This window comes from Leptonotus elevatus, chromosome 3 (assembly GCF_054856555.1).
Source record: "Leptonotus elevatus isolate MCC_2025b chromosome 3, RoL_Lele_1.0, whole genome shotgun sequence".
NCBI lineage: Eukaryota > Metazoa > Chordata > Actinopteri > Syngnathiformes > Syngnathidae > Leptonotus > Leptonotus elevatus.
In genome coordinates, this window is record NC_141241.1 from 3,778,765 (window position 1) to 3,806,368 (window position 27,604).

The following is a 27,604-nucleotide window of genomic DNA, read 5'->3' on the forward strand; positions in this document are numbered from 1 at the left end:
GGGACTGAATCCAGTATTCGCTGAAGTGTTCACTTAATTTACTATTGCTATTTCACATAATGGTTGCAATCCCGTCCAACCTCCCAACAGTAGACCTTTACTTTGAAGTTATAAATCGGATATTTGCTTTGTTGCATTTAGCGTCACCCGGGTTCTGTAGTCTTGCTAAAGGGCACACAATGCATTTTTAAAACCACTTTAACATGTCGGCTTCGCTCGGCTGAAAACCGATGGAAGTCACGCCGGTGGGAATGTGGCGGTCGTGTCCGAGATAGAAGGCCAAATCTCGGCAAAAGAGGAGTGATGGGGGCGACGGTGCGGCTCGGGATGCTGCTGCTGGGGCTCTGCACTGCTGTGCTGCGTTCAGGTGAGACAAACAATTCATCCGTCAACGTAATTATCAACCTATGATGAATATGAAGACACTAGTGATTTCTTAGTCATTCATAATAATCATTAATTGTCATGCCTGCTGTGGTGGTCGTTTTATCTAGCCCTGGGGGGTGCTCACAATAAAACGATGTGGGCTTTTGTTTTGGTGACGTCATCACACACACTTACAGACACACACACACGCCGCTGTATCGATCTGCGGTGGCTAAATGATCAGTCAGAGTGTGGAAACACGGGATGGCCTTTCACCGCGAGGATGCAGATACAGTATATCAGCATTACATCATTGCAGAGCGCGCGCACGCGCGCACACACGTAGGCACGCACACCACACAGTGTTGCCAACTTGCCATTAACCTTTATTTTGTTTTGTTTTTAAATAAATAAAGTACCTGAAATTGTGGGGGGGATAGGCCTCGTTTTAGTGTTGGAAAAAAAAATGTTAGGGGAAAAAAGGCTCAACATTTTTGGGTGATAACTGGGAAGGAGGTTCCATGCCTAAGCCTCCCCCCCCCCCCCCGAAAAGAAATGCGTTAAAAAAATTGGAAAAGTTTTGTTTTTGTTTTTATAATTTTTAAAGGATTTTTTAAAAATCAGGATTTCATTTTATTCCAACTTTTTTGTTTAATATGAAAAAAAACTATCAAGTAAAAAAACTTTTATTTTATTTTAAAACAAGAACAAATCCTTATAGAAAATATAGTTTTAAAATAAAACAAAGGTAAAAAAATTGTTTTTAGTTAAGTCATATTTTGAACGTTTTGTGTGCGTGTGCGTGCATGCAGCAGGGTGCGGTGATCGGGTGGAGGTCCACATGGAACGCAGGGGTGTGATCTTCAGCCCCTCCTGGCCTTTAAATTACCCCGCCGGACTCAACTGCAGCTGGAACATCCAAGCAGGCCATGGAGAGATTATTACTATCAGGTAACGTATGCACATGTACACGCACACGCACACGCACACACGCACACACTCACACCAATGGTGTCCCGTGTTTCAGTTTCCGTGTGTTTGACGTTGGCGAGCCGGGGAGTTGCGAGTCTGGTGATTGGCTGCTGATGACGTCATCCGGGTGGGGCGGTGGGGTCCCGGACCCGCAGCGTCTGTGCGGTTCCATGCGGCCGCCACCCTTCATCACCAGCAGGGGGCGCGTTTGGCTCTACTTCCACTCAAACGTTAACGGCACGGGACAAGCTCAAGGTTTCCACATGTCCTACATCAAAGGTAAACGATCATATGAACACATGCATGTCAATCATACACTATGCAGTGATGCCTTGAGATAAGAGTGACCTAACTTACAAGTTGTTGTTTTTAAATACGGACTGTTGTTCGGTAAGGGCAGATCATTTCACACAATCGTAAGGCGAAGCGTTATTATGAATCCCACTTTGAGTTTTAGGGATGACACTCCCCCTGCAATATGATTGGCCGCTGCATCCAGGCAGGAGCATGGGATGTATGATTAGGGTTTTATACTGCCCCCACGTGGCCAAAGTGTGCATACCAGAATCAGCAGGATAATGTGCGTTGCAGGAGAAAACGACAACTGATTAATTCTTTGAAATTACATTTGAGTTTGAGTTTAGTATTTTATAAGGACAGTGTGCAGTAACATTAAGAAGATGGCTGCACCAGATTTAGCACAATGCTAGTTTCCATCTGTAGTCCCACAGATTTAACTACGTCATTACGCTATGTTTTGATACAGTATAATATTAGCAAGTGCTATTAATCTCATTTAAAAACACATGGCAAAAGTTGTTAGGGGTTTTTTTTGCGGGGAAACTGGAACGGATTAATGGCAAATTCATTCATTTCAATTGGGAAAGATGATTTGATATATGAATGTTTTGAGTTAGGCGCATTGCTATGAAATTGATCAAATTGTATCTCAAGGCAGAACAGTAAATGTATATCAGCAAGCCAAAAATAACAAAAAATAAAGCAATAACTTTGTAGGGAATTTAATTATATATATATTTTTTTACATCTTATGATGTATTTGGAAAAAATATGGCTAAAAAACTCTATTGGGGAAAAAGTATGGCTAAAAAAAATCTGATTATTTTTGTGGAACCTCCCAGTGATATGCCTCAAAACTGATTTGTATTTAAAAAAAAAAAAAAAAAAAAAGAGAGAGAGAGCGAGAGAGAGAAAAAGAGAGAAATACTGTATACAATTTAAAAAACAAGCTTAAAATTATTAATGGAAAATACAGCTTAAAATTGTATTTTTCTTTCTGGGAAACAATCAGATCAAAATTATTTAAGGGGTTTGGGAATGTGCCTAAAAATTGGTGTTAGGTTGGTACAGGAAAAAAATGACATGGCAAATAAGTATGCGTGAAACTTTTTGTTGCACTTTTTGTTGCACAGGTCACTTGGGTCAGAGCAGCTGTCAACCAGACGAATTCCTGTGCGGGAACGGCAAATGCGTGCCGCACTCTTGGAAGTGTAACGATCAGGACGAGTGCGGCGACGCCAGCGACGAGCGCGGCTGCTCGCCGCTGCCCACCGTCACCCCGCCGGGACCGTGCCCCCGCGGGACGCTCCCCTGCGCCGCGGGCCGGTCCACCCGCTGCCTGGCCGCCACCCTGCGCTGCGACCTCTCCCGGGACTGCCCGGACGGCAGCGACGAGCTCGGCTGCCCCGACACGGCCTGCGGGAAACGTCTGGGCCACTTCTACGGCTCCTTCGCGTCGCCCGATTTCTTCCGCCCGGCTCCAGCTGCGACGGCTGAGCTGCGGTGCTCGTGGGTGGTTGACACGCGGGACCCCAAACCCATCCTGTTACGGCTTGACCTGCGGCTGGGACCCGGGGACGCGCTGCACGTGTACGACGGCGCCTTCCACCGGGCTGAAAACCTCCTGCAGGTGCTGTCCTACCATAACAATCGTCGGCCCACCTTGCTGGAGTCTAGCAGGGGACAGATGAGCGTCCTCTACACGGCAAAACCGCAAAGTCCCGGACACGGGTTCAACGCCACTTACCAGGTATTTGGTGGGTTGCGTGTGCCTAAAGAATTGAGGGAAAATTATACCTGGAAAAAAGGTGGGCGGGGGCAAAAAATAATTTTGGGAAAGAAATATGTCTTTTAAAAAATGTTTAAATTATTGTAATTAATTATTTAATGTCGGGGAAAATAACTAATATCAGGTATAAAAATGTTAGTACATACAGTATTTGCTGAAAAAAAATCTTGAGAAGAGAAAAGAGTCGGATGAAAAATGATGGCTTTGGAATTCATTCATTGGTTTTAGTTGTTTCTATGTGCCAAAAAATACATACTTCAAAAAAGTGTTTGAAGAAAAATTTGAGAGATTTAGGATTAAAGATTTGCATTAAAAAAAATTATTTTGGTGTTAGAAAACAATTTAATTTTATTTATATTTATTTTGGGGCGGGGGCCAAAATGTTTTATAATACGCAAATGTTTTTTTGAAGAAAAAAAGTGGTAACATTTTGTGAAAAAAATATGTGCCTAAAACGATTGCGAAAGTGTTTTTTCCATTCACGTGGCTGGCAAATTCTCATGCATTGCCATATCTTGTGGGTGTGACCCTGCAGGTGAAAGGTTACTGCTTCCCCGGTGAGCGTCCTTGCGGCAGCGAGCAGGGCTGCTACTCGGAACGTCAGCGCTGCGACGGCTACTGGCACTGCCCGTCCGGTCGGGATGAGGCGTCCTGCCCGGCGTGTCCCGATGGCGAGTTCCCGTGCGGTGGCGATGTGACGGCTGCCTGCTATCCGCCGTCAGAGCGCTGCAACAACCAGAAGAGGTAGTGAGGTAGTCTACTATATAACCGAGGTGACGTTAGTTTGAAGTTGGATCTTCAAGACACATTCAGAGTCAAGCCAAAAACATTTTAGTTCTATTGCAGAAGGTATGGTTTAACCCCCCAAAAAAGAGTGAATCCACACTGATTTTGAGTAAAGAGGTCACATGACCTTGCTGCACGAGATACACCTCTTGTTTTTCCATTTCACCTCAATATTTTCTATCAATTTTTACATGTAGAAATTAGCATTTTAGCTCAGTAACTTCCAGGTCATGTGACCCGTGGAGTTAAAACTGTGTGTGGGTTACCAGTTCTGGGCTTACCGCATGAGAGACGCCTCTTGGTTTTCCATTTCACCTCTCTCAATATATTATTTAATAAATTTTTATACATAAAAAAAAAAAATAGATTTTAGCTCAATAGCTTCCACAACTCAAAATCTGCCACATGAGATACGCCTCTTGTTTTTCCATTTCACATTTCTCAATATTTTCTATGAATTTTTATATGTCAAAATTAGTATTTGAGCTCAATAGCTTCTATATTATGTAACCTGTGGACTCCAAACCAGTGGATGGCGCTGCTGAGCCTGCCGCATGAGATACGCCTCTTGTCTTTCCATTTCATTTCACATTTCTCAATATATTTTTTTCTACACATTGTCAAAATTAGCATTTTAGCTCAATGGCTTCCAGGTCATGTGACCTGTGGCTTGTTTACCCATTTCACATTTCTCAATTGCATCTATACGTTTCTACATTGAAATCGCAGCATTTTAGCTAAATGCATTGTCCTAAAACTAACTTCACCTGGCCACATAATATATATATTTGCGTTTGCCCAAATAGGTGGGGAAATTCTGTACTTGTCCAATAAATTGGATTGTGTTTGTAATTTGTTACTGTCCCTCCACTGAAATGGCGAAGGTGCCCGGACGGTTCCGACGAGAGCAACTGCTACGACTGCCAGCCGGGCAACTTCCACTGCGGCGACAACCTGTGCATTTTCGAGACGTGGCGCTGCGACGGCCAGGAGGACTGCCCGGACGGCAGCGACGAGCGCGAATGCCCCACGGCGGTGCCGCGCAAAGTGATCACGGCGGCGCTGATCGGCAGCCTGGTGTGCGGCCTGCTGTTGGTGGTGGCGCTCGGCTGCGCCCTCAAGCTGCACGCCCTGCGCGGCCGCGACTACAGAGCCTTCGAGACGCAGATGTCGCGCATGGAAGCCGAGTTTGTACAGAGGGAGGCGCCGCCGTCTTACGGGCAGCTCATAGCGCAGGGACTCATTCCGCCCGTGGAGGATTTCCCCGCCTACAACCCGACACAGGTTAGGCTAACGCTCAGATACACGAATACTACGGATGGGCTCAATTGATTCCCTTCACTGATTCGGTTTAGCAGACACACCAGAAAACACCAGAGTCAAATGATTCCATTGAATCGGGTGATGATGCTGATTCAAGTTAGCGGATTCTTCGGAAGCGCTGCAGACTCGGATAATTCAGTTGGGTGACTGGTGCGAGTTAGCGCACTTAGCTGAAGCACAGTTGACTCAAAAGATTCGCTTCTCGCGGCTCACTAACTCGTGTTATCAGACTCAAGTGACTCCGTGTAACTCGAGTCCATACAATGAACTGAGTTTACCAACTATGCAGAAGCTCATTTGAAATTCTCACTATTTACTAAACACTTCTGCTTAAATTACTTGCATGTTATCTCTTGATTATTTCGAGTTGTGGGTTTGACCTAAACGGTCAGTGACTAAGTATCGGCACATAAAAATGTCCTCACTAATCTTCTGGTTGTTTCTCCCGCCTCCTTTTCAGGCCTCCGTGTTGCAGAACCTTCGCTTAGCCATGAGTCGACAACTCAGGCGTCACACAAGCCGCCGCTCTTCCGCTTCCTCGTCGTCATCGCGCCGTCGCTTCGGGCACCTGTGGCGGCGCCTGTTCCGTCGAGGAGGTCGCCCCAGAGGTCACGTCCCCCTTCTGGACCCGCCGGCCAGCAGCCACGTCAATCTGGGGCTCCACAGCTACCAAACTGCGGGGGGCGACGAGGACACTCAGCCTGCCCGGGGCCACTCGGAGGGCACCGAACCACTGGAGAGTCCCGCCTCTCCTCTATCCTACCAATCAGGTGACAGCCCAGAGGGGGCCGCGCTATCTCCGGGGACGCCCGGTCCAAGTGAAGCATCTGGGCCGCCCCTACTTACTGGGCCCCACCCTCGCTCCTCAAGAAAACTAGTTCTGGATCTGGCGCTGAACATGAAGGGGGTCTCGCTTAGACGCTACTCCCCACTTGGACCTCTCTCGCCAGCCAATTCCCTAGCGGCTAGCGCCCCGCCCCACCCCCTGGTGAGTGTGCCGTCATCGTCGTCATCGTCGGAAGGTGACGGTGGCAGCCAGACGTCGGAGATGAGATGCAGGGCGAAGAGGAAGAAGAGGAGGAGGAAGAGGAGGGAGGGCGGCGACCCTTTGAGTCGACAAACGACGCCTTGCTGACAAGCGACGCCCGCTGATCCGCCCGGCAACAAGTGTCCTTGAGCGCCACGCCCCCTTAACTGATTGCAAACACCCAGGAGTTCAACAGAACAAAAATGCAAACAATTATAACAAGCTAAACGCTAAAAGGTTGAGATGCCATGGCCGCCTTTCAGTCACTACCTTGTGCCAATACGCTTTGCTAGCAAGCCATAAATGGACAGTTATATTTATTACTCGCTTGCTTGTTTTATACAGAAGTTGGGGAACTGGAAGCACCTGCGGCTAAAGCCAAACTGTGGTGAGGTTTTTACTTTCTGGGTCTTGATTTGACACCTACTGGACTGGTGAAAGACCAATGGTAGAGGATTAGGGTTAATGGTAGAGCATACTATTTTTTTATTTGTAGAGTACGTTTGTTAGCTAGCAGGCTACTTCCTGGTTGTACCATTTGCATTCTGTAGCATAGGGAACTGTTATGTTATAAGTTGTAACTGAAATGTCAACAAGAAGGAAAAGAGTCACATTTTTGTTTGTACGTTTGTTTGTTAGCTCGTAGGTCATATTTCCTGTTTTTGCCGGGACTATTTCAGAGCGAGTGGGGAGACAATTTCGTCAAGATTCAACTGTCAAAAAGAGAAAATTAATTCAAAACATGTAGTGCTTCATATATTTTTTTTAAAATAATTTTTAATAGGAGACAACTTCCTGGTTCATGAAACTAGATGGACAAACTCAATTCTACCATTTTAAAAAGAAGGCAAAGTATCGGTAGTAGAGTCTCTTTGAGAGAGGTTACTTGGAAGTATCCCCCTTATCGTGCTACCAAACAAACAAAACACACTTATGATGTTTTGAAGTTTAGGCCGTGATGGAACTGGCCATTCGCTCCAGAATAGTGAGAATACAAATTGTAGAGCGACATTTGTCCAATCATCCACGAATCATAAATTAGCCTGCTTTTACTAGCAAAATTTAATAAATTATGTTGGTAAAAAAAAATCACATAGAGGAGGACACTATCTTGTAAATAAGAAAAACAGATATTTTTTTTTTAAGGCTTTACAGGCTGCTTTTTGTTTGTGGAATTTCTCTTTCTGACAGTCATATGGAACGGCCACCTCCATTCAAGAGTAAGCTACAAATGGTAGGGACTGATTCATCTTATCATCCATGAACCAGCATTTAGCCTACTTACTACTTATTAAGGAACTGTTTTTATTTTTTATTTTTATACATGTAACCAGGGTTAGGGAATCCCCGTTCAGAAAATAAAAAAACCTGCCACAGGATTGACTTTAGCTACGGAAGGCTGCAATTTAACTGACAGGTAAAAGAGCTCATCTCCACCTGTTGAGTAGAAGCACCTGTGGCTAAAGCCAAACTTCTTTCAGAGTTTTTACTTTCTGGACTTGGATTCCCCAACCCTGCATATAAGCTACTGTAAGTGTGCTTGTGCTGTGTATTTTTGTAGCTTAAATTAGCATTAGCGTCAAGGGATATTTTACGCACTGTGCCACCATTAGAGATGCCTACCATGTGCCATGCTTTCTTACATTTTGCTCTTTGCCATGGGAAGCCATTTGAATTGCAAACCTTAGTACGCTGGTCGATGTTCTGCTGGTTTGCAAGGGTTCCGAATGAACTATCAAACAGCTCTCCGCGCATTGCCTCGTCTTTTGATGTTTGTGTTGCTCGTAGAGTATTTAAGTGATCCCGAAAATGCCTTAAATGCTTCTTTTCCATTCTGTTGTCACCGTAAAAACGGGTAGCAGAGGTGCCATCTCCGCTCAGGGGGATGTTTGCTCCATACAGCAGCAACAAGAGGCAAATTATGCTTCATTCAATTAAACTGGTAATTTATGCAACTTTCTTAATGTCGCAGTTGTCATTTTCATAGCCCAGAGGCAAACATCGCCAACAAAAATAACCGTAAATATATGCCCTCCAAAATAGAGGTAACTCGCTCTGTGAATATGTTTTGAAGCTCAAAAGCACTTTGCCCCAAATGACTTTTCCGATTCCCCAGTTTCATGGAATGCAGCACAAATGAACAGACTCTGGATTGTTTAGCAATGTTAGCACGCAGGTAAATAAATACACTGGAACGGTGTAGTGAGACTATATAAAACAATATATTTATATATTTCAGCAGAAAGAGTTCATTTTCTTTCATGACTTTGTTGGATTGTTGTAAAAGAAAAGAAAAGAAAACATGATTGGTTAGTGGTTGTTTCTGTGCCTGCGGTCAATAAAGTTTAAGCATTTTCAACTTTTTTTGATATCACAATGTTTTAAACTAAAATACTTTTATATTTGTATTATCACCTAATATAACAGAGGTGACTTTGGGTTGGTTGTATTTTTTTTTTAGCAAAATATGCTGGCATTTTGCCTTCCATCAACCGTGTATTAGCAATTTAGCATGTTAGCATGCTGGCTTTCAGGAGGTACAATTAACTGATAACTGTTTTAATACTCACATGAGTTGAGTGTGTACTGCTGATGCCTTTGTGCTGATAGGACTCGAACCATTTTCACCACAATAGTTCAGTGTTAAGGATGTTGGCTTCATTTCAGCTGGAGCCTGGAAGCGAATGCTATTAGCGTTCTTGTGAAGCGAATTGTATCGTTGTCACTATACATTTCACAGTTGAGACACAATTTATTCGGTAGACATTATACACCTGGAAAGTTGGTATATTTAATGAGATATGATTTTTTGTTACATATTTAAACACATTTACAAAAGAAATGATGCATGCTTAGCGTTCCATTTTCAAGACTGCCAGCTGTTAAATCAGCACATCATTTTGTAAACACTTGTCTCAACTATTACAGGCATTAGCATTCCAACATTGTATCATATTGTGCATCCGAAAATAATTCTCAGTGGTTCACTTTTTCCCGCATTTTGTTCTATTACACCAATATACTAAAATGGATTGTTTTCCCCTCAAAATTCTTCACACGATATCAATGACACTTGAGCTCAATTTTGTAGCTGTGAGTACCCGTTGCATGTACATGGTTTTAATTTTTAATAAATTGCCAAACAAAAAAAATTACTTTGAGGGAGAAATACATTTTATGCATTTTTGGAATAAGGCTGTGACACAATGTGGAAAAAGTGAAGCACTGTGAATAGATTCCAGGTGCACTTGTGCATTTGTTTGACTCACACTACCAACATTTTTCGAGACACAACTATTAGCATTTGTTTTTAACTAAGTCTGCAGACAGCAGAAATGTATTTTTCTTCGTCATTTGTTTCAACAGTTTGACACTTAACAGTATTGGGACGCACAACTTCGTGTGACTTCAAAACCGCACAATACAAATTCTGTTTTGTTAAATTTTGCACTTTTTAGCCTTTCCCGTTCTTCTGCAAAATACATTTCCGACATTATGATAAACAACTTAAGATTCAAGTGTTTATAAAAGGTTGAGAATGAGAAAAAAAATCCAATAATTATGAGAATATATGAGTGTTGGGTGTACTGTGTTAAAAGAGTCCATATTATATCAAACATTTGCATATATAAAAAAGTAGGAAGTGTATCTTTGGGTTACTACCATTATTATTATTGTTATTATTATTATTATTTAACAAACCAGGAAGTAACGTATATATATCTGAGCACAAAGTAGTGGCAGAATAATAGCAATTAATATGTATTTACCATATATAAATATATAGAGAGGTGCACCGTTTGTTGTTTGTTCCCCTGGCATCAATACAAATATGACACAAAAATATGACAATACACACACAGTAAACAAATGCTCGTCAATAAGGCACATTCGCATACATATAGCATAAAAGAGCTTGGAAGTCAACCAGGATTGAACTTTAAAAACAAAAAAAACACCCCCCCCCCCTTCTCACAGTCAGGCCAGTTAAGCCAATGGAAATCTTCATGAAAGTCATTTAACGGAAAAGGCACATTGAATACATAAGAAACTGATAGTGTCGTAAAATTCTCAAGTTGACAAAATAAAAAGCCCAAAAAAGTATTTGCATTGATAATTATTGACCCCCCCCCCCCCAAAAAAAACTTCATAATACGTCTTCACCTTGTCTTGGATCTGCTTCCTGCGAGTTAGAACCGTTTTAATGTAGAAAAAAAAAAGAGGCCAAATTGCATAGAAAAAGTTATTTAAACAATTATGGTAAAAACCGCCCCCAGTCCTCTGGGGGGCGCCATTTGTGCATCAGACAAACAGGAAGCACTGGATTGTGACTTGAGATCCGCAGCTGCTCGTGTTTGAGTCCTGTTGCAAACACTTTTGACCAGCGGGCGGCACCGTACCCCAAAATGTGTTTGCGTGTGTGTTTACAGTGTCTCCGGAAATATACTCGGTGCTTCACTTTTACCGCGTTTTCTGCTGCAGATGCATTCCAACATTTTCCCCTCTCAAAATCCTACACACGACATCCCATAATGATATGAATAATGCTTTTGTTTTGTTTTTATTGTAGTTTCTAGGGTATTCAGAGCCATGAAGCTCAAAATTGAGCTCAGGCTGCACCCTGATTGATCAGCCTTGACTTTGGTGTTTTTATTTTGGGATGTGTGTGTATAATTTTTTAGGGGGGAAAAAAAACATGGATTCGATTTCGGAATTCAACTTTTATGTAAAATGTGGAGAAACAAAGCACTGAATAATTTGCGGATGCACTGCGTTTGTCCTGAGTGTGTCTTGTGTTTCTGAAATCTGATTTCAAGAAGGGTGTATGTGTGGATCAGGCCAACAGGGGGCGACAAAGGCTCAGTCGCTGTCTTTGGACGACGTGAGGGGTTGGGCCTCGGCCGGGTCCTCCTGTGGGAACATCACGTAACACGCCTTCTGGCCCACGTAGGTCAGTTTCTCTGCGGGAGATGAACAACATGAAGCACACACAGGTACGGACGGACTTGATGTACGAGGCGAGCAGTCACCCGTGAACTTGTAAATCCACTTGGGTTTGTTCTTCCACCAGACGCCCACAAAGTAGACGGGCACGCCGGTGAGCATGATGACCATGCCCAGGCCGCACACCACCGGCTCCGAGTACAGGCTGAAGCACAGCAGCACCACCCAGAACAGCATGTAAGTGATGGGGATCAGCAGGTTCACCTGCAAACCGCACACACACACACACAAATATCTGTGACATATTCACACCTATGGATAATGCAAATGCGTTGTTTACACGCCGTAAACAAACGGCGTATGGTATTGCTTTTGCCTGTGACTAGCATACAAACTAGGCAGAATGTTATAGTAAATGGCTTCTTATCACATTTTTGATGTCAAAATAATCCTCACAAATCAAATTACAACGATCCAAAGAGTGGAGAGGTTTCGTTCACCGAGTTGACCGCCATTTTGACTTAGACGTAAGCTCGGAGTTGTTAGAGACCATATAAAACATTTTCTAAAATGGTCAGCCCCCCCCCCCCCCACACACACAATTTTAAACTTATGAAAACGGGATTCTTTTTTTATATATATATTTTTAGCACATTATAAATGCATTTTAAACACACACAAACACTAAACAGTTGCTAGCATAAGATGTATAGAACATTTTGTGCATATATAGTCAGTTATTAAGTAACATTTACGCAAGTATTGGTTACATGACGTCCTGGGGGGGGAAGAAAAACCTTTAAACAATGATAAATGTAGCCTCACTGATGCTCCTCATTATTTTTAATAAGTACCTGACAGACAAGAACTTAGTGGCATATTTTTCACTATAATTTTTGCTGCACTTCAAATGGTAAATCATTTAGTTCATTTGTACTTCAAAATACTTTTCTCGAATACCTGAACGTCATTACAATATTTTCACTTTACTTCTGAGCTCAAGTTATACATTAATTTGATGGTGAAATGTGGATATTAATTGAATGTAGGGTCCATCATCACGTATGAGGAGTTACCACATTCATAAAGTAGAGTTTCATAGTTGCAACTAGTCCGCTGAGGGCAAGCGTAAAACTGATGTGGTTATAGTTTAACAACCCTTGTTTAAGTGTCTTCAAAAAGCTGAAATGTGTTTTTTGGAATGTGAGAGGAAACAGACATGCCAAGAGAAAACCCATGCTGTATTTATTTGTACGAAATTGATACCTTTTATTTAACGTGTCGCTAATATAATGTAATTCCCCTTTTAAGACACCAGATGGCGCCCAATATCAACAGTAAATCTGACATTGGGCAGTTGCCAGTAAAAACTGTGAAAAATTGACACTGCAAGCCTAATAAACGGCCCTTGCACTGCATTCCAAACGATAAAAAAAAAAAATGGAATTCACAAAAAATTGTTGCATCAACCAAAAATGGTTGACTCCCAGCTCATTTTGGATTTCTCACTTTTTTTGCGCACGCTGTTATGACAGACACCACATTTTGTTTGGTGGATGAAATTAGCTACTGGGGGTGAATTTTCACAAAATCCACCCCCTTTTTATTTGCCAGTCCTTGAAATGTTCTCCACCAACATTAGATGGCCAACTTCCTCTTCAATTTAGGTTTGCTGATACATATTTTTTTCTTGCATCCTGTTCTATAACCACTTCAAAAAACACAGTGTATGTTGGAATGTAACATTTTATAAAAGATAAAGACGCCTTGACTTGACATGCCCGCCCAGTTATCAGTCAAACTTGTGTCAGGCGGTCATTTTTTCCCCCAACTTTTTGAGTTTTCGGGAGTACCTTGATTGGGCGCATCATGTCTGGCTTCTTCTTGCGGAGGTAGAGCAGGCCAGCGATGGTGACGCCGTACGACAGATAATTGATGAAGGACACGTAGTTGATCAGGTTGTGCGTCTCACCGATGCACAGGATGACGATGGTGGCGAAGCACTGCGGGACGCCGGGGAAGATGTTGCGTATTCGCATGCGGGTGTGCCTAATGTTGTGTCCTGTGTTTGACTGCGGCGGGAAGTGCAGTTACTCACGCAGACCAGCAGGGCGGGAATGGGGGTGCAGTTTTTTAAGTGGATCATGGCCAGCAAGTAAGGCAGGTGACCCTCCCTGGCCCCCGAGAAACATAACCTACACATGGATTTTATGCACACACAGATTATATGCATATAGACCTCCACCAAGGCCAAAAATGGCTAATTATTTTTTTGTTTTGTTTTTGTTTTTTGGTGGTGTTGTGTGAGTGTTTGTGTGCAAGTATGTCACCTGGAGGAGGTAAAGAGATAGCCATTGATGCCTCCAAAGGTGGAGAGGGCCACGGAAATGGGCATTGCCCAAGAGAACATGCCCAGCAACTTGTCACCAAAAGTCTGCAATGTGACATGATAGCAACACCAACATCATTAATACTATTGATAAAAAAAATATTATATATATATATATATGTAAATAATTCTCAAAAGTCTCAGAAAAATCCAAAATGTGAAAAAATATGGGGGGGGGGGGGGGGTAAATAAAATAAAATAAAAATATTCAATGAATGCCGAACTGCGAATATGCAGGGTCGAATGGTATCTTAAGTTGTAATATTACCAATCACCACGAGATGGCAGAAATGTTTTAGTTGCCATTACACCAGGTCTTATATTAACTTGTGCTATGCAAGTAGGCCTGATACATTTTGGAAGATTTGTAATTATATGCAGGACACACACAGTACCTCAATAATACTAAATTGTTACGTTGATTTTTGTTTAGGAGTTTTGTTCCGTCCTTCAATGCTAATTTTTAAGAAAGAGAACCTTTTGAAAAACAAATTACAGTATGTGGTAATTTTGTTGTTTGCGTTAGCATAGTTGATCTTTTATACAGGCATTGAAAAACGTATTATCAAAAAAGAGATATGTTAAGAGCACATTTTGCATGTATTTTGTTCATAAAAAAAAAAAAACTTTTATGTCGTACATCTGGTTAGGACTACACTAGCACTGTTGAAAAATTGTGGCCCCGGTCCAGCAGTTGGCTGCTTGCAAGTTTGTTGTTATCTTTTGCATTGAATAAAACTGAGCGCTGCTCCTACTAATCGGAACTTCGCCGACTCAACAACAGTAAAATGAGCACAGCTCTCTTGACTGCTACGCTTGCGCTTCCCATTAGCGCAAAGCCAACTCGTGTGACTGTCACTGTAAACGCTTACCACTGCCACGGCATTGGACGCCAGCAGCTCCTCGGGGGTCATAGAGGAGAAGTAGGCGATGTTGGTCATGGTGTACACCACCGTCACCAACGGGATGGAGATGTAAATGGCACGGGGCAGGTTCCTAATTCAACAAAAGGAAGTCACAGGGACGATGGTGGTAAAACTCAAATCGAACCTAGATTAAATATCTCAAATCAAGGCAAAATATGCTTGTTCTTTGTCTGCCAAGATATCTCTTTATGCTGGGCAGTGAGCACTTCACTTGCTTCCAGCATTTTCATTTTTTTTTTTTATCTCAATGAGATTTAGAATCTCTATTATAAGTTGTTAATGAGAATTAAAAAAAAAAAAAAAAGGAAATAAAATAATTCTGTAGCCGACTATATCGTGGTTCAACCTTTGTGGTAACACTGTATTGTGGATTTTTTTTGTATTTAAAAATAATAATATTTTTTTACAGTTGTCACTCTTTTTTTTATGACAACGTTTTTACTGTTATACTATAATCATATGGGTAGATAATTTTGCTTCAATTAAGTAATACAACTTTTTTTTTTTGTCCTTGTTTATATGTCCAGATTTTGCAGTGTCGTTAGCGGGGATTAAAAGTAGAGGTGGGAATTTTTGACTGTCTCACGAATCACGATTCAATTCGATTAAAATTTTTTGGTCTGTAATTCGATTCAGAATCGATTTTTATCACTCAAAAAAAAACCGGCTTGTCATACAAAATGCTTCACGAATGTATACGAGAAGCATGTTAACATTACTCACCAGCATATGCTATTCCTACGCTGCAAAAAAACTACTTTTATTGGAATAACTTGATCGTGACTTTTTCCTTCTACTCTCTAATGTGGCTACAACTTAACAGTGTCTCAGCACACGTGGAACCACACTGCAAATGGCCAAATCATGTACAACATGAACAGCACTCCCAATAAAGGCACACAAACAAGGGCAAGACAATATAAAATAATTGAAATAAAATCGATTTGGGGACATTAAAAATCGATTCTGAATCGCACTAAATCAGAATCGAAATTCTTATGAGAATCTTTTTTTTTTTTAACACACCCCTAATTAAAACCTCAGAAAAGACATACTTGCGCGGTTCAACCACCTCCTCTGTGACATAGTTCAGGAAGTTCCAGCCACTGTAAGCGAAAGACGCCTGCAGAAAGGCCAGCGCGATCTGGCCAACGGACGGTTCCTGACTGAACTCGAAGGCCGCACTGGGCACCAGAGCGTCATAGTAGCCTGGAAAACACGGGGCGAGAACAATCCTCAACAGGGTTCTTCTGTACTAAATTTACCCAAAACAACTCTTTGAACTATAAAGACAGACAACTACCTGTCTTTAAAAGAATAGCTCAAATTTGGTGGCAATTCTGTGAATTCCCTTGCAAGACTTAATTTTTTTATGTCAGTTAGACACAATGATGGCAGAAAAAGGTACCAAAACAAGGCTTTAAAAGTTAGCACGGTTACCTCGGCCAATTTGAACCAGTCCCACAATGATGATGAGGCCCAGAGCCAGCAGTTTGCCCACCGTGAACACATCCTGGATCCTCGTGGCCCAGCGCACACTGGAGCAGTTCACCCATGTCAGGAACACTACAACACAACAAAACGTCATTAGTCAACGGGTTTATCCGAGAAGCTGAGCTCAAAGTCATGTTTGTGTAGTTGTGTCAAACGAGTGCAACTTTGAGGAGATTATCTGCATCTAGCGTTAAGACATTATTAGCCCACAAGATAAGTGTGCAACTTTTTTGATTTTGTAGCCTTTTAAACGCTCTTTCTCACAGGGGGGGCGTTCTCGAGCATCCATCACTGGGCACAACTTTTCCTCCCACCACTCAAACTGCTTCCGCTTTGAATGTTTGGCTGCAGCTTTTCTGTGGGACCAAGTAGCCGATGCCACCCCCCTACTAACACGCTGCCCCCCTCTTTTTCCTCTTCAGTATTGCTGGAGTATCCCCCTCCCCCTCAGGCACCCAACATGCCAAGTGTCCGTCTTGGCACTGACAGGAGGGAGGCGCCAGGCGTCCAGGAAAGTGACAGCGCAGGTAAATCTGTGTGCCAGTGAGAGCTGAAAGCTCGGTAGCGGAATACTAAAGTTTATTGGGTTGGGCAGGGGGGGGGGGTTCCTAAGAATAAATGAAAAGCCCACATCTTGACCTATCTGGTTCGCTCATAAACACATACTTTCTTTTAAATACTGTCTGTACATAGTTTGCCTCAGCCAGCTAAAAGGACTTGCAGCACACCCAAGGACAAAATGGAACAGGAAATTCAGTAAATGTTTAGAAAAAATTGGAAAAACAAACCATGAATAATTAAATTATAGGAATAAATAACAAAACAAAAAACTTTATAAACCCCATAAAGTATTTTTTTTTACACTACATTTTCTAAAAATAAATAAAATTAAATCTCTCGGCTGTTTTATAAAAACATGGAACCTACCAAATCAAAGATGAAAGTCTCTTCTTTCATCAGGAAAAAAAAGTAGATTTGTATCTGTTTCCGTTTTGCAGCAATTAGCATCAGAATATAGCTAAGTCTCATCATTATTCACAAACCTGTTGAAAACACTGTCAAAAAGAGCTAGTTGCAACATGGCTGGCTGATCTCTTATACTCTGCTGCCACCTGCTGGCCATTTTTTGTAATAACTACCATTGCTTTAAGTAACCTCTCCATGTCAGAAGTTGTATCAATGCCTTCTGTATGTTCTAGCATTTAAAAAATATATATATTTTTATTTTTTTTTAAACGTAGAAATACGTTTTTGGGAGTACAGTTTATTTAAAACGTATTTATGTTTTTGGGTTTGAATGAGCTATACGTGGACTTTCTCTATTCACTGGCCGGCCCGATCAGTATGCCCCGCAAATAGCCGGGATCAATTGTACTTTTTTTCCCCTATGGACTGAAACCAGCCAGTACTCCAGTCAAGCTCTGATGATTTAGAGTTTAGTATTGGGACACACTTCAGCAGGTCACATGACCACCTAATATGGGCGTCAAACAGAAAATTGCCCACATTTGCACAAATTCAATGAATGGTACATCCCCAACTCCAATGCTACACATGAAGGCAAATTTCTTCCATGGAATGTGGTCATTAAAGTCAGCGCTGCAGGAAAATAGCTTCTGACATTTTTTTCACGTAGTGCCTAAGACTTGTAAGAGCAATTCCCTTGAAAGACTTCACATGCACTGCATTCCTGCAGTCAAAGCTGACATATGTGCAGCTGCCCGATTTCATGCACGGCAGCGTAACACCTTGAAATCATCCCCAAGCCAACGCTATGACAATATCAATGCAAGAGCGGATTGTCTCAAAATACCAAATATATGAAAGAAGAAAATTTAACAAAAATATCACAACAAAAACACATTATTAGAAGAAGCTGACAGGAAACTAGTATACACTCAATGCTGCTGGTGCTAAATATGCTTGTAAGTAACGCTAATGAAAATTTGACACTGTAACACAAAGTATCTGAAACGGATAAACTGTTTTATCTGCGGCCACAGCTGCCTAAAATTGTGATTGGTGGTGGGCATGCATGTGGGCTACTCACGGACGCAGGTAGCGGCCAGCAGCCGGGTGGCTGCGTATGGCGGCAGGCAGTTCTGGAAGGCGGGCTGCAGCACGTAGTTGGCGAAGGTGAGCGCGATAACGGCCATCGTGGTTGGATACATGATGAGCACGGCGCTCCATAGCAACAGGAAGCTAAGGCACACAAAACAAACTGCATTTAGAAACATCTTCACGTGTTTAAAAAAAAACCTCTTGAATAATAATAAAAAATGGGTTGTTAAAAATCACCAGGGGTCATTTTCAGCAACACGATATTTTTTTATAACCCAATCAGTGTTATTTTTAACCCGTATTGTTGTTGTTTTTTAATGGGTAACAACCCAATGTTTTTAATAACCCAATCAGGGTTATTTTTCATCCCTATTGGGTTATTTTTGTTTAATTGGGTAACAACCCAATATTTTCATTTTATAAAAAAATATTTTTAATAACCCAATCAGGGTTATTAATTTTAACCCCTATTGGGTTATTTAAAAAAATAAAAATATTAGGTTGTTGTTACCCATTTGTTTTAAACAACCCAATAGGGGTTAAAATAACCCGGCTTGGATTATTAAAAAAATATTTGGTTGCTGAAAATAACCCCTAGTTGTTTTTAACAACCCAATATTTGGGTTGGGAAAAAAGGAAAATATTGGGTTGTTACACATTTTGTTTTTAAAATAATTCAATGAGAGTTAAAAAATAACCCTGAGTTAAATATTTTTTAATAACCCAATCAGGGTTATTATTAATCCCTTTTGGGTTATTTAAAAAAAATGAAAATATTAAGTTGTTGTTACCCATTTTTTTAAACGACCCAATAGGGGTTAAAAATAACCCGGCTTGGGTTGCTGAAAATAACCCCTAGTTTTTAACAACCCAATATTTGGGTTGAAAAAAAGGAACATATTGGGTTGTTACCCATTTTCTTAAAATAACCCAATAGGGGTTAAAAATATTGGGTAAAAAAATATTGGGTTATAAAATTTAAAATAGTTTGCAGGAAGTAAGCAGCCATGCAGCGTTGTCATTTGTATAGCAATTACAGTAAGAATGCAATTTTTTTTGAATATATATATATATATAATATATATAAATATTATAATGAAAAACTAAAATGGCCACCACAAATAACACAAACCCCAAAATAATTGGGTAAGAATTTTTATTTATTTATATTTCATATGTATATATTAACAGTTTGCGGCAATACACAATGTGAATTTAAGGAATAAAAACTGTTGAATATATAAAAAAGAAAAACAATTGTTATATTGTCATATATTTATTGTTTAGTAAAACCTTTGCTCCAAGTCACTGGCATGAACCTTCAAAAAAAGTTCTCCCTATAATAAGAAAGTTGCTCCTCAAACAAAGTCATAAATGAGCAAAACTGTTATTTCGAGCCTTGTCAAATTCTTACCCGACAAGCCCACCAAAGATCTCCGTCACGTATGAGTAGTCTCCCCCCGACTTGGGGATGGCGACGCCCAGCTCGGCGTAGCACATGGAACCCAGCACGCAGATCCCGCCTCCACACACCCACACAATGAGCGACAGTCCAACTGAGCCCGCATGCTCCAAGACGCCTTTGGGGGACACGAAGATGCCCGAGCCGATGATGTTGCCTGAGCACAGGAAAGAGACATGCTAACATAAACAGCAGCAAAGACGGTTAACTTGATAGGAAAGCCCAGTGAGCCGCCAGGCTAATAAAACACTGTGGAAAAAGCCTGTTTTCCAGCTAATTTAGCTTAGCATAGCTTACTGCTTTTGTCTCTCATATCAATATCAACACATCGTTATGCAGCAAGTGACCTGACTATTGTGGGAAATGTCAACATAAAATAAATAAAAAAGAATGCCAGCGCAACAGTTGCAGCTGGGTCTTTTATTTACGTGTTTTTAAAATGTCTATAAATAATGTTAGGGGGAAAAAACAACTAAATACAGGAGACTTTAAATGCTTGGTGGGCCGGATTAAGCATCAGGTGCCAGTTGATGGAGTTCCTGAGTCTAAATGGGAGTCGGAAAGCCATGTTTTGCTTTCAGCATAGTAATGGCGTTCTCTCTGATTCAAGTTCACAACCAATGGGGAACGGGGGGGGGGGGGGGGGGGGGTGTTTCGATTTATGACCTTCCCTTTCTTTGGCTCCCTCCCATCCTTCTTGAAGCCTCGGAAATCCAGTTCACCGTCACTTGCTCCACCTACTGGACACTTTTAAAGCTTTATTTCCCGTCCCACCAGTCGTCCACCCGTGACACTTTCTCACGCCCCTTTCATTGACCGCAACTTTGTGCTGGTGATGTCGATGTATCACGGCAAAGTGTTAAGGTGGGCGTGACCAACAAATTAGTACTCGATACCGCCATTGTGACGCCGGCGAACGCAATTCTTTCTGTGCCGATTACTCTCATGGTAAATCATGTAAAATCATAGGTTGTGTTTTCATTACTATGACGATAGGGGTGGAGCAACCTGTCAAGACAATAGAAGCATTTTCACTCATCGGGGCGCACTTCGTATATTACACTGTGTATATGTGGCACACGAACATGTCCCCAAACACAAAAATCTCACCCCCCGCTGCCACTGCGTCGATAACTTCACCAAACAATCAGAGGAATGCTGCTAACCAGATATTGACACTGTTAGCTCATGTTCATCTGTGTGCCCGGCAAAACTCGATGCAGCTCTGCTTACCCTTTGGCTTTGATAGAAGGGGCATTGTACCTGTGGGGTAATATGGGCATTTCTGTATGACGTGTGCCTCAAAATGTAGTTTTGGATCTCTGCCAAGCCTTGCTGTTCAAGTCATGGGTAGAAAAATGCAGAAATTATGCAAATGAGCCCCGCTGCGACACATTTCAGAAATAGATGAAATATTTACTTAGTTGTGTAGTTTCACACAACTATTTGTGCATAATACATTACCAAGTCAATTATCATAACATGGCCTTTTCGTGTATTTCATACTGTTCGGCGTAACCAGACATCCCTCTGCAGCCAATTCCATTTCCTGTCCTATGGTTATCATCACTTTGTATCTGGTTACCACCTTGGCGGCAGCCTCCAAGGTACTGCTTTTGTTCCGTTGACGTTTACAGCTTTCTCAATGGAAGTGCTGCCATGGTAACAGTCACCAGTGTTTGTCCCTATGGGGTCCATTATAGTGCAGCTTGTAGGGACGGTTAGGTACAATTTACAAAATGCCTACTTTTAAAACATTTTTCAAACGTGAGGCATCATCAACTGGAATGCTTGTTGAGAACCACACCAACATTCTAACCTCAATTGTGAACCTTATTAATGAAATGTCATTCATACGCCTTGAACTTTTTCATATTTTGTGACCTTGCTTACAATCACAAACTAGAGTTACTTTGTTGAGGTTTTATGTGATAGACCAAAACAGTGGAACGAAAATTATGTATGGTTTTCAAAAATTTCAGCAAATATAAATCTGAAAAGTGACGTTTGCATTTGTAATCAGCCCCTGTATGCAATCAATTGCCTTTAAATGTCACCTAATTAGTAAATATAGTCCACGCGTGTGTAATTTATAAATATATCTGTTCTGGGAAAGCCTCCGCAGTTTGTTAAGAGAACTAGCCCGGTTGGGTTAACAGTTTTTTAAAAGTGTGTATAGAACGAACTTGAACATGTTGGCAGCGGTTGAGGACTCGATCTGAAGAGTAGGTGCGTACAAGTTTTCTCCTAGCTGGGATCGCTGTTAGCTTTAGCTCCTAGTGTTAGCATGCCGTGCTGCGACGCAATGGACAGATCTATGACTATTTATGAAATATGATATTTACTTGTTTCTCATTCTTAGCTAAATATATGAGTAATAGCAAACAGTGTAAGAGAAACATTTCACTTTATTCATTGTTTATATTTGCAGTATTCATCAGTTACTGAGAGAATGTCTTAATGCTAAGGCGAAGAACAAGTGTGAACGTTTATGTAGCAACATGAAGTAAGCGCTGTTCGTGTTAAAATATTTTTGAATCTTGAATCTGCGGGTGCCTGACCAACCATCCAGACTGAAATTACACAACCAAATTAGGGCATCAAAATTTTTCACATTTCATCTTTAAAGACACGCAATAGCAGCCTCATTATCATACATCAGAGACCCCCCAGCTCCACAAACCACTTCCGTTGCATTCTTAGCATCTCCGAGGGTCCGCTAATGATGCTGCGAGAGCAGAGAGACGAGCATTCATGGCTGTCACGTTCACTTGTGGAGGCCGTGTGAGATGTTGCGTAACGGTCGTGTTGTCTTTGTTATGTCATAAACTACCACCAACATTCAGTGCCCCCCCCCCCCTCCACAACATCCACCACCAGTCATCCTACTCAAAAAGAACCAGCCTGACTCACTGTATCGTTATTTTAGCGAGCCCACCCGCAGTCTCGAGCGCTCATCGCATTTCGTTTTGGTGTTTGTGCATGTTAGAGCGTTTGTGAAGTCACCAAATCAGTACTGATAAGATCCAGGCATAAACCTAAGCCCACCCGCACCCAATCCCACACCGGCCTCACATAAACCGTGATGGCCCCCTGAAAGTGGACTCATTTTAAATCCATTTCCTATTACTTTGAATGAGTCCGACTCCTAAACTGTTGAGTTACAGTGGAACCGGATTTGGGTTAGTGTTTAGAGTTTTAGGGTAAGTCTATCCCACATGACTTTGGCGAGCAGTAACTGGCATTACAGCAGAACCAAGGTTAAAGGAAATGGAATGGAAGTCAAATTTCATTTTCATTGCATGCAGTATGTCACAAATACAGAGCAATGGAATTTGTTTTACAATTTTAACACATCTAAGGAACATAAAGAGACAATGACGCCTAAGGTTGACGTCTCGCCAGGTGGCAACTCAATTTCTTAGATGACAAATGGAGAAATGGGGAATGAAAGAGGGGAAAATTCCAAAGAAAAAAAAACGGGTTTCAAAAGTATTCCCAAACTATGCTCCTATGGGGGAGCACAGTGTGTGTGTGTGGGGGGGGGGGGGGGGGGGCTCAGCACATAGCAAGGCGGGCAAAAAGTAATGTTTTTTTACTAAGATGTTGAAAAAGATTTGATGTTATGACTGATCAGACCAGGTTTTCTCTTTGGACTGATTACTTTCGTTGTGTTGGGTGTGTATGTTTTCTGTACAGCCAACAATACAAATAAAAGCAACATGAGCAATTGAATTTAAAAAGTCTTATCTCATCTATACAATACTAATTAGTCAAGGTCATAATTATACATATAATTCAAAAATAATACAGGTGACATTATCCTTAATGTATTGTACATAAATGACCTAAAGTTGTGCTTGTCAGTTTACATGCCCTCGGTGTATGTAAACTTATGAGCACTAACTGTACAATCACCAACAACACTTAATATTGATACGCTTAACTTGCTAATGCGCACACACACACATTCGTAATCAAGTCAATTTGTGGAGGAACTCACGCATATTACGTTTCACATCTAGCAATTAGCGTGGGTTTTAAACATGGGTGGCCAAAACATGCCTAATTAAAATTAAACGGCGCTAATAATAAACTAACCAGCAGAGGGCGCCGGAGCTGCACAAATGGAACAACATCTGGCTTTTATAACAGATGTGCTGCTGTTAATATTGTGACATGAGGACGATGATATTGCGGCAGTTTTAATATTGCGATATTGTCGTTATCGTTACATCCCTAATGACATACTAATAAAAGACATTAAAGGAGTTGTGGTTCTAGGTTTAGGGTAGGGTAGTTTGGGGTTTAACGGTATTTTGTGTTAATTTGTAACTTTTTTTAGACTATATTATGAAAAAAATAAACAAAACTCCCCTGCGACTTAATGTAAAACCTGACAGGAGCGCATGCCTTATTGGCCGAGTGGCGGGTTAAAACAACAATCAAGCGTCACGCCTTTCAGCGCCTGATCATAAATAGCCGCGGCTGCTTGAGCGTCAAACCGACGCCGATGCTAACAGGCCTGGCTAGCACGTGAGCCAGTGGTTGCGTGCAAGTTCTCCTCACAAGAAAACTGACACTATTGTTCCAGCTCCCTGCAGCCGGGATAACACGACGCGGCGGCCCCCGCCAAAGGCCTCCCCCATTCCAGCAGCTAGCCTTGCAGCTAAAAGGGAACTCGTGGAATGGAGTCATGTGAGCGCGCTGGAACGCCGACGTATTGACAGTTGTCAGTTGTCCCGAGTGGCAGTAAAGGCAGCACGGGTGAAGAACCCCAATGTTTAGGTTATACTCTTCGGGCCGTCTCTGGATACCCGCCGCTAAATATATCCACAAGTTTGTTGTTTTGCCAACATTAATGCAGATCAGAGTTGTCCCCAGATTAATGTTCTGTATGAGCGTGCCCTTGCACGAGTGTTAGTTTTGTTGTAGTGTTGTTTGTATGACAGTTAAGACTGATAGTTATATTGTTTTTATGCTATTATGCTTACTATCCTACATTTTTCTATTTGCAGTGGTTCATTGATTGGTACACTTTTATCACAGATACTTTGCTATAATATTAGTATAGGTTATTTTTTTTACACGCAGTAAAAGCTAAAAGACTGAGTGGGGTCCTTTTGTTGTTTATCACATTGTCACTGTTAACGTCAGTTACTTTTGATTACAATTGAATGCAAGTTTTACGCTGGATTTATTTTATTTTACATTTGAATGAGTCGAGCGTGCTGACATGCAACTTGAACTCTTGCTTGTACAATTCATAGTTGTATTTTTTTTTTCTTCTTTGTGGGCCATGAGTCCTGCATGGACTAAATGAAATACTATTTCCATTAGGTCCCTCTGTTGATGAAGTTCCAATCCGAACAGCGGTCCATCTTATCTTCGCGCCAAAGTCACATTGGCGGATATCTCCTTTCATACACTCGAGTCGTTTCATCCTCATATGATGGCACTTTATGTTTATATAGGCTGGATAACAAGTACCCTTTGCTTATGTTGGATCCGATTACCTGCTTTATATAGGCATCAATCAAAGTAAAGGAGGCTCACCGAAATAACTGCGGCGTGCCAAAGTCAAGTCTGGACGCACACGCGCACACAAGCACGCACGGTAAGCGCGCGCACATAGTGACACATACTGTAATGCAGTATATATGCAGTGTAACACGACCCCGAGGAAGCCTGCCACTTCCTGCACTTAAAGCATCCACCCCTCTGGTGTATAAAACCTCCTGCAGATGAAGCCAGCCCAAAAACAGCTCAATTATCTCTACTACTCTAAAGTCGTGGCGCGCACGTCTTTGGAGTTCAACATAAGCCGGCCACGTAGGCAGGCACTGATGCAACAGTTTCCGCCCAAAAAGCCAGAGAGAGAGAGAGAAAAAAATGTATAGTAGTAGTAACAGCATCCCGCCTGACATCACGAGTGAAAGTCAGATTGCGCGAATTGCTGCGTAAAAATGGACCAATTGTGCAAGTAAGCGCTGATTTGAATCCCAAACATGGGCTAATGTAACTTTAATGCTCAAAAACAAACGGAACGTTTCATTATTCACGTTTTGCAGACGAACTACTGAACTAGTAGTGTCAAACACTCACCGATGATGATGGCGCACGCGCTCAAAAGTCCAATTTCCTTCTTCAATGTCACCCTGTCGTCCTTATTTTTGTCCTTCTTCTTCCTCTTCCCCTCGTCCGCCATCGTCTCTGGTGCCGCTCGGCTCCGCGTCCAGCGGGGGCCTGGAGAGTGTCGACTTCCCAAGCGAGTAGCAGCGAGGAGCGCTCCCGTGCCGGTGGAGGAGGAGGACAGCCTTTATTAATATGACAGGCGCGCGCGCGCGCACGCTCACACAGCGATGTGTGATGCGTGCGCATGCGCAGCGCACAACTTCTTCCCCCTCGACAGGTGGGTGCGTCACGTGACCTTGACTTTGCCGCGTCAACTAGCTTAAAATATTTTAATATCATTTTTTTTGTGTAATGTGACATTAATTTAAAATTGTATCCTTATTAGTATTATAAGTAAACTTTTTAAAACAATAAAATAATCATTAAAACATTTATATTAAACATAATAATAATAATAATGTTGATTATTATGATAAGTTATTTAATATATTGTTTATATATTTGTAATTGTAGGATTTCTGAGAGCAATGCTTCCTTGAGAATATAAAACTAAAAACTGATGTTGTTGTTGTTGTTTTTTATATAACCAACACTTCCAGACTCATCATATTTGGAATTAAGGTTGTCTGATTTAGGACTCCCATTAGCTAGCATTACTTTTTTCCTTATGCAGAAATTCAGGTCATTCCAAAGGGATCACATACTTTTTCTTGCAGGTGTATAGGCCTATACATGCGGTATTTAGACAAAGACAACACTAATGTAACATCTTTAATATCGCGCAGCAAAGTCGTTAAATCACTATTAATTCATCCAAGAGACTGACTTGAGGCACCTGGGTTGGTGCTCCTGTTTTGGTTCGCAAGTTCGAATAGGGCACAGTAGTTAACACTCAGGAGATGCGCAAACCACTATTCTCTACCTTGCTTTCATGTGACAGTATGTGTGAATAATAAAGCTTCTGTTGATATTAGTTTGCCAAAGGAGGTCACACGACGGGACGAGTGGAGGAACAGGTCCTTCAGTTTGTGCTGTGTCATCATTTTGGACACACAGCAACCACTTCCTGTTGTTTTAGCTAAAGTCACACAATAAGGACTTCTATAGAGGAACATTTCCAAAAGCTGTGTTTGTGTAACACAAACGCACACACACTCCAGTTCAAGGAGTTAAATGGCTAAGTTGCATCTGGCGAATGCTAACTAAGCGCACAATTAACTTGCGGCTTCTGAATGTATTTCCCTTTCACGTTGAGCAGCAAAGGTGTGACTGGCTATTTTAGGTATGCTTATTCTCGACTGTGGAGAATTCTCCTGCCTAATCCCACACATATACACACTCACCAAACATTGGATTTGTTAAATAAATAGTCTACTCTAATATTTTGCAGGGCTTATTTACAAAGTAACTATGTGTGTTTGTGTGTGTGCGTGCATGCGTGCCACTGTTGCGTTTCTAGCTGTTTTTTCTCTTGTCTTTCGAGAACATGCAATTTTGATTTGATATTGATTTCCCACCTTCCAAAAAGAAAACTTACTGATGTTGTTTCTAACATACAGACATCCTATTTATTGATGTTGCATTTTAGCTAAGAAGCAAGCATGCTATTGCTGTTGCACTTTCCTAAAAA

At 41.6% G+C, this 27,604-nt stretch overlaps 2 protein-coding genes across 3 annotated transcripts; one reads left to right on the forward strand and one right to left on the reverse strand.

The window, feature by feature from the left end:
• Positions 1–142: 142 nt before the first annotated feature.
• lrp3 (low density lipoprotein receptor-related protein 3) lies at positions 143–16,827 on the forward strand. 2 transcript variants are annotated; one of them, XR_015094341.1, is made up of 10 exons: positions 160–367; positions 1,179–1,317; positions 1,394–1,617; positions 2,772–3,388; positions 3,963–4,171; positions 5,098–5,497; positions 5,997–8,093; positions 11,402–11,557; positions 11,635–11,744; positions 16,739–16,827. XR_015094341.1 is itself a non-coding variant. In XM_086070920.1 (7 exons), exons 1-7 carry the CDS (start codon positions 304–306, stop codon positions 6,669–6,671), a joined length of 2,328 nt encoding a protein of 775 aa, XP_085927046.1. In that variant the 5' UTR covers positions 143–303; the 3' UTR covers positions 6,672–8,926. The 2 variants fall into 2 exon arrangements, 1 of the variants encoding a protein (XP_085927046.1); XM_086070920.1 differs by lacking the exons at positions 11,402–11,557; positions 11,635–11,744; positions 16,739–16,827 and having other exon boundaries at positions 143–367; positions 5,997–8,926.
• slc7a10a (solute carrier family 7 member 10a) lies at positions 9,341–26,176 on the reverse strand. Its single transcript, XM_086070921.1, has 11 exons — positions 25,945–26,176; positions 19,792–19,996; positions 18,367–18,518; positions 16,263–16,388; positions 15,878–16,031; positions 14,769–14,892; positions 13,838–13,941; positions 13,606–13,702; positions 13,361–13,510; positions 11,594–11,771; positions 9,341–11,524 (listed from the first exon to the last, which is right to left on the reverse strand). Exons 1-11 carry the CDS (start codon positions 26,045–26,047, stop codon positions 11,424–11,426), a joined length of 1,494 nt encoding a protein of 497 aa, XP_085927047.1. The 5' UTR covers positions 26,048–26,176; the 3' UTR covers positions 9,341–11,423.
• Positions 26,177–27,604: the final 1,428 nt, after the last annotated feature.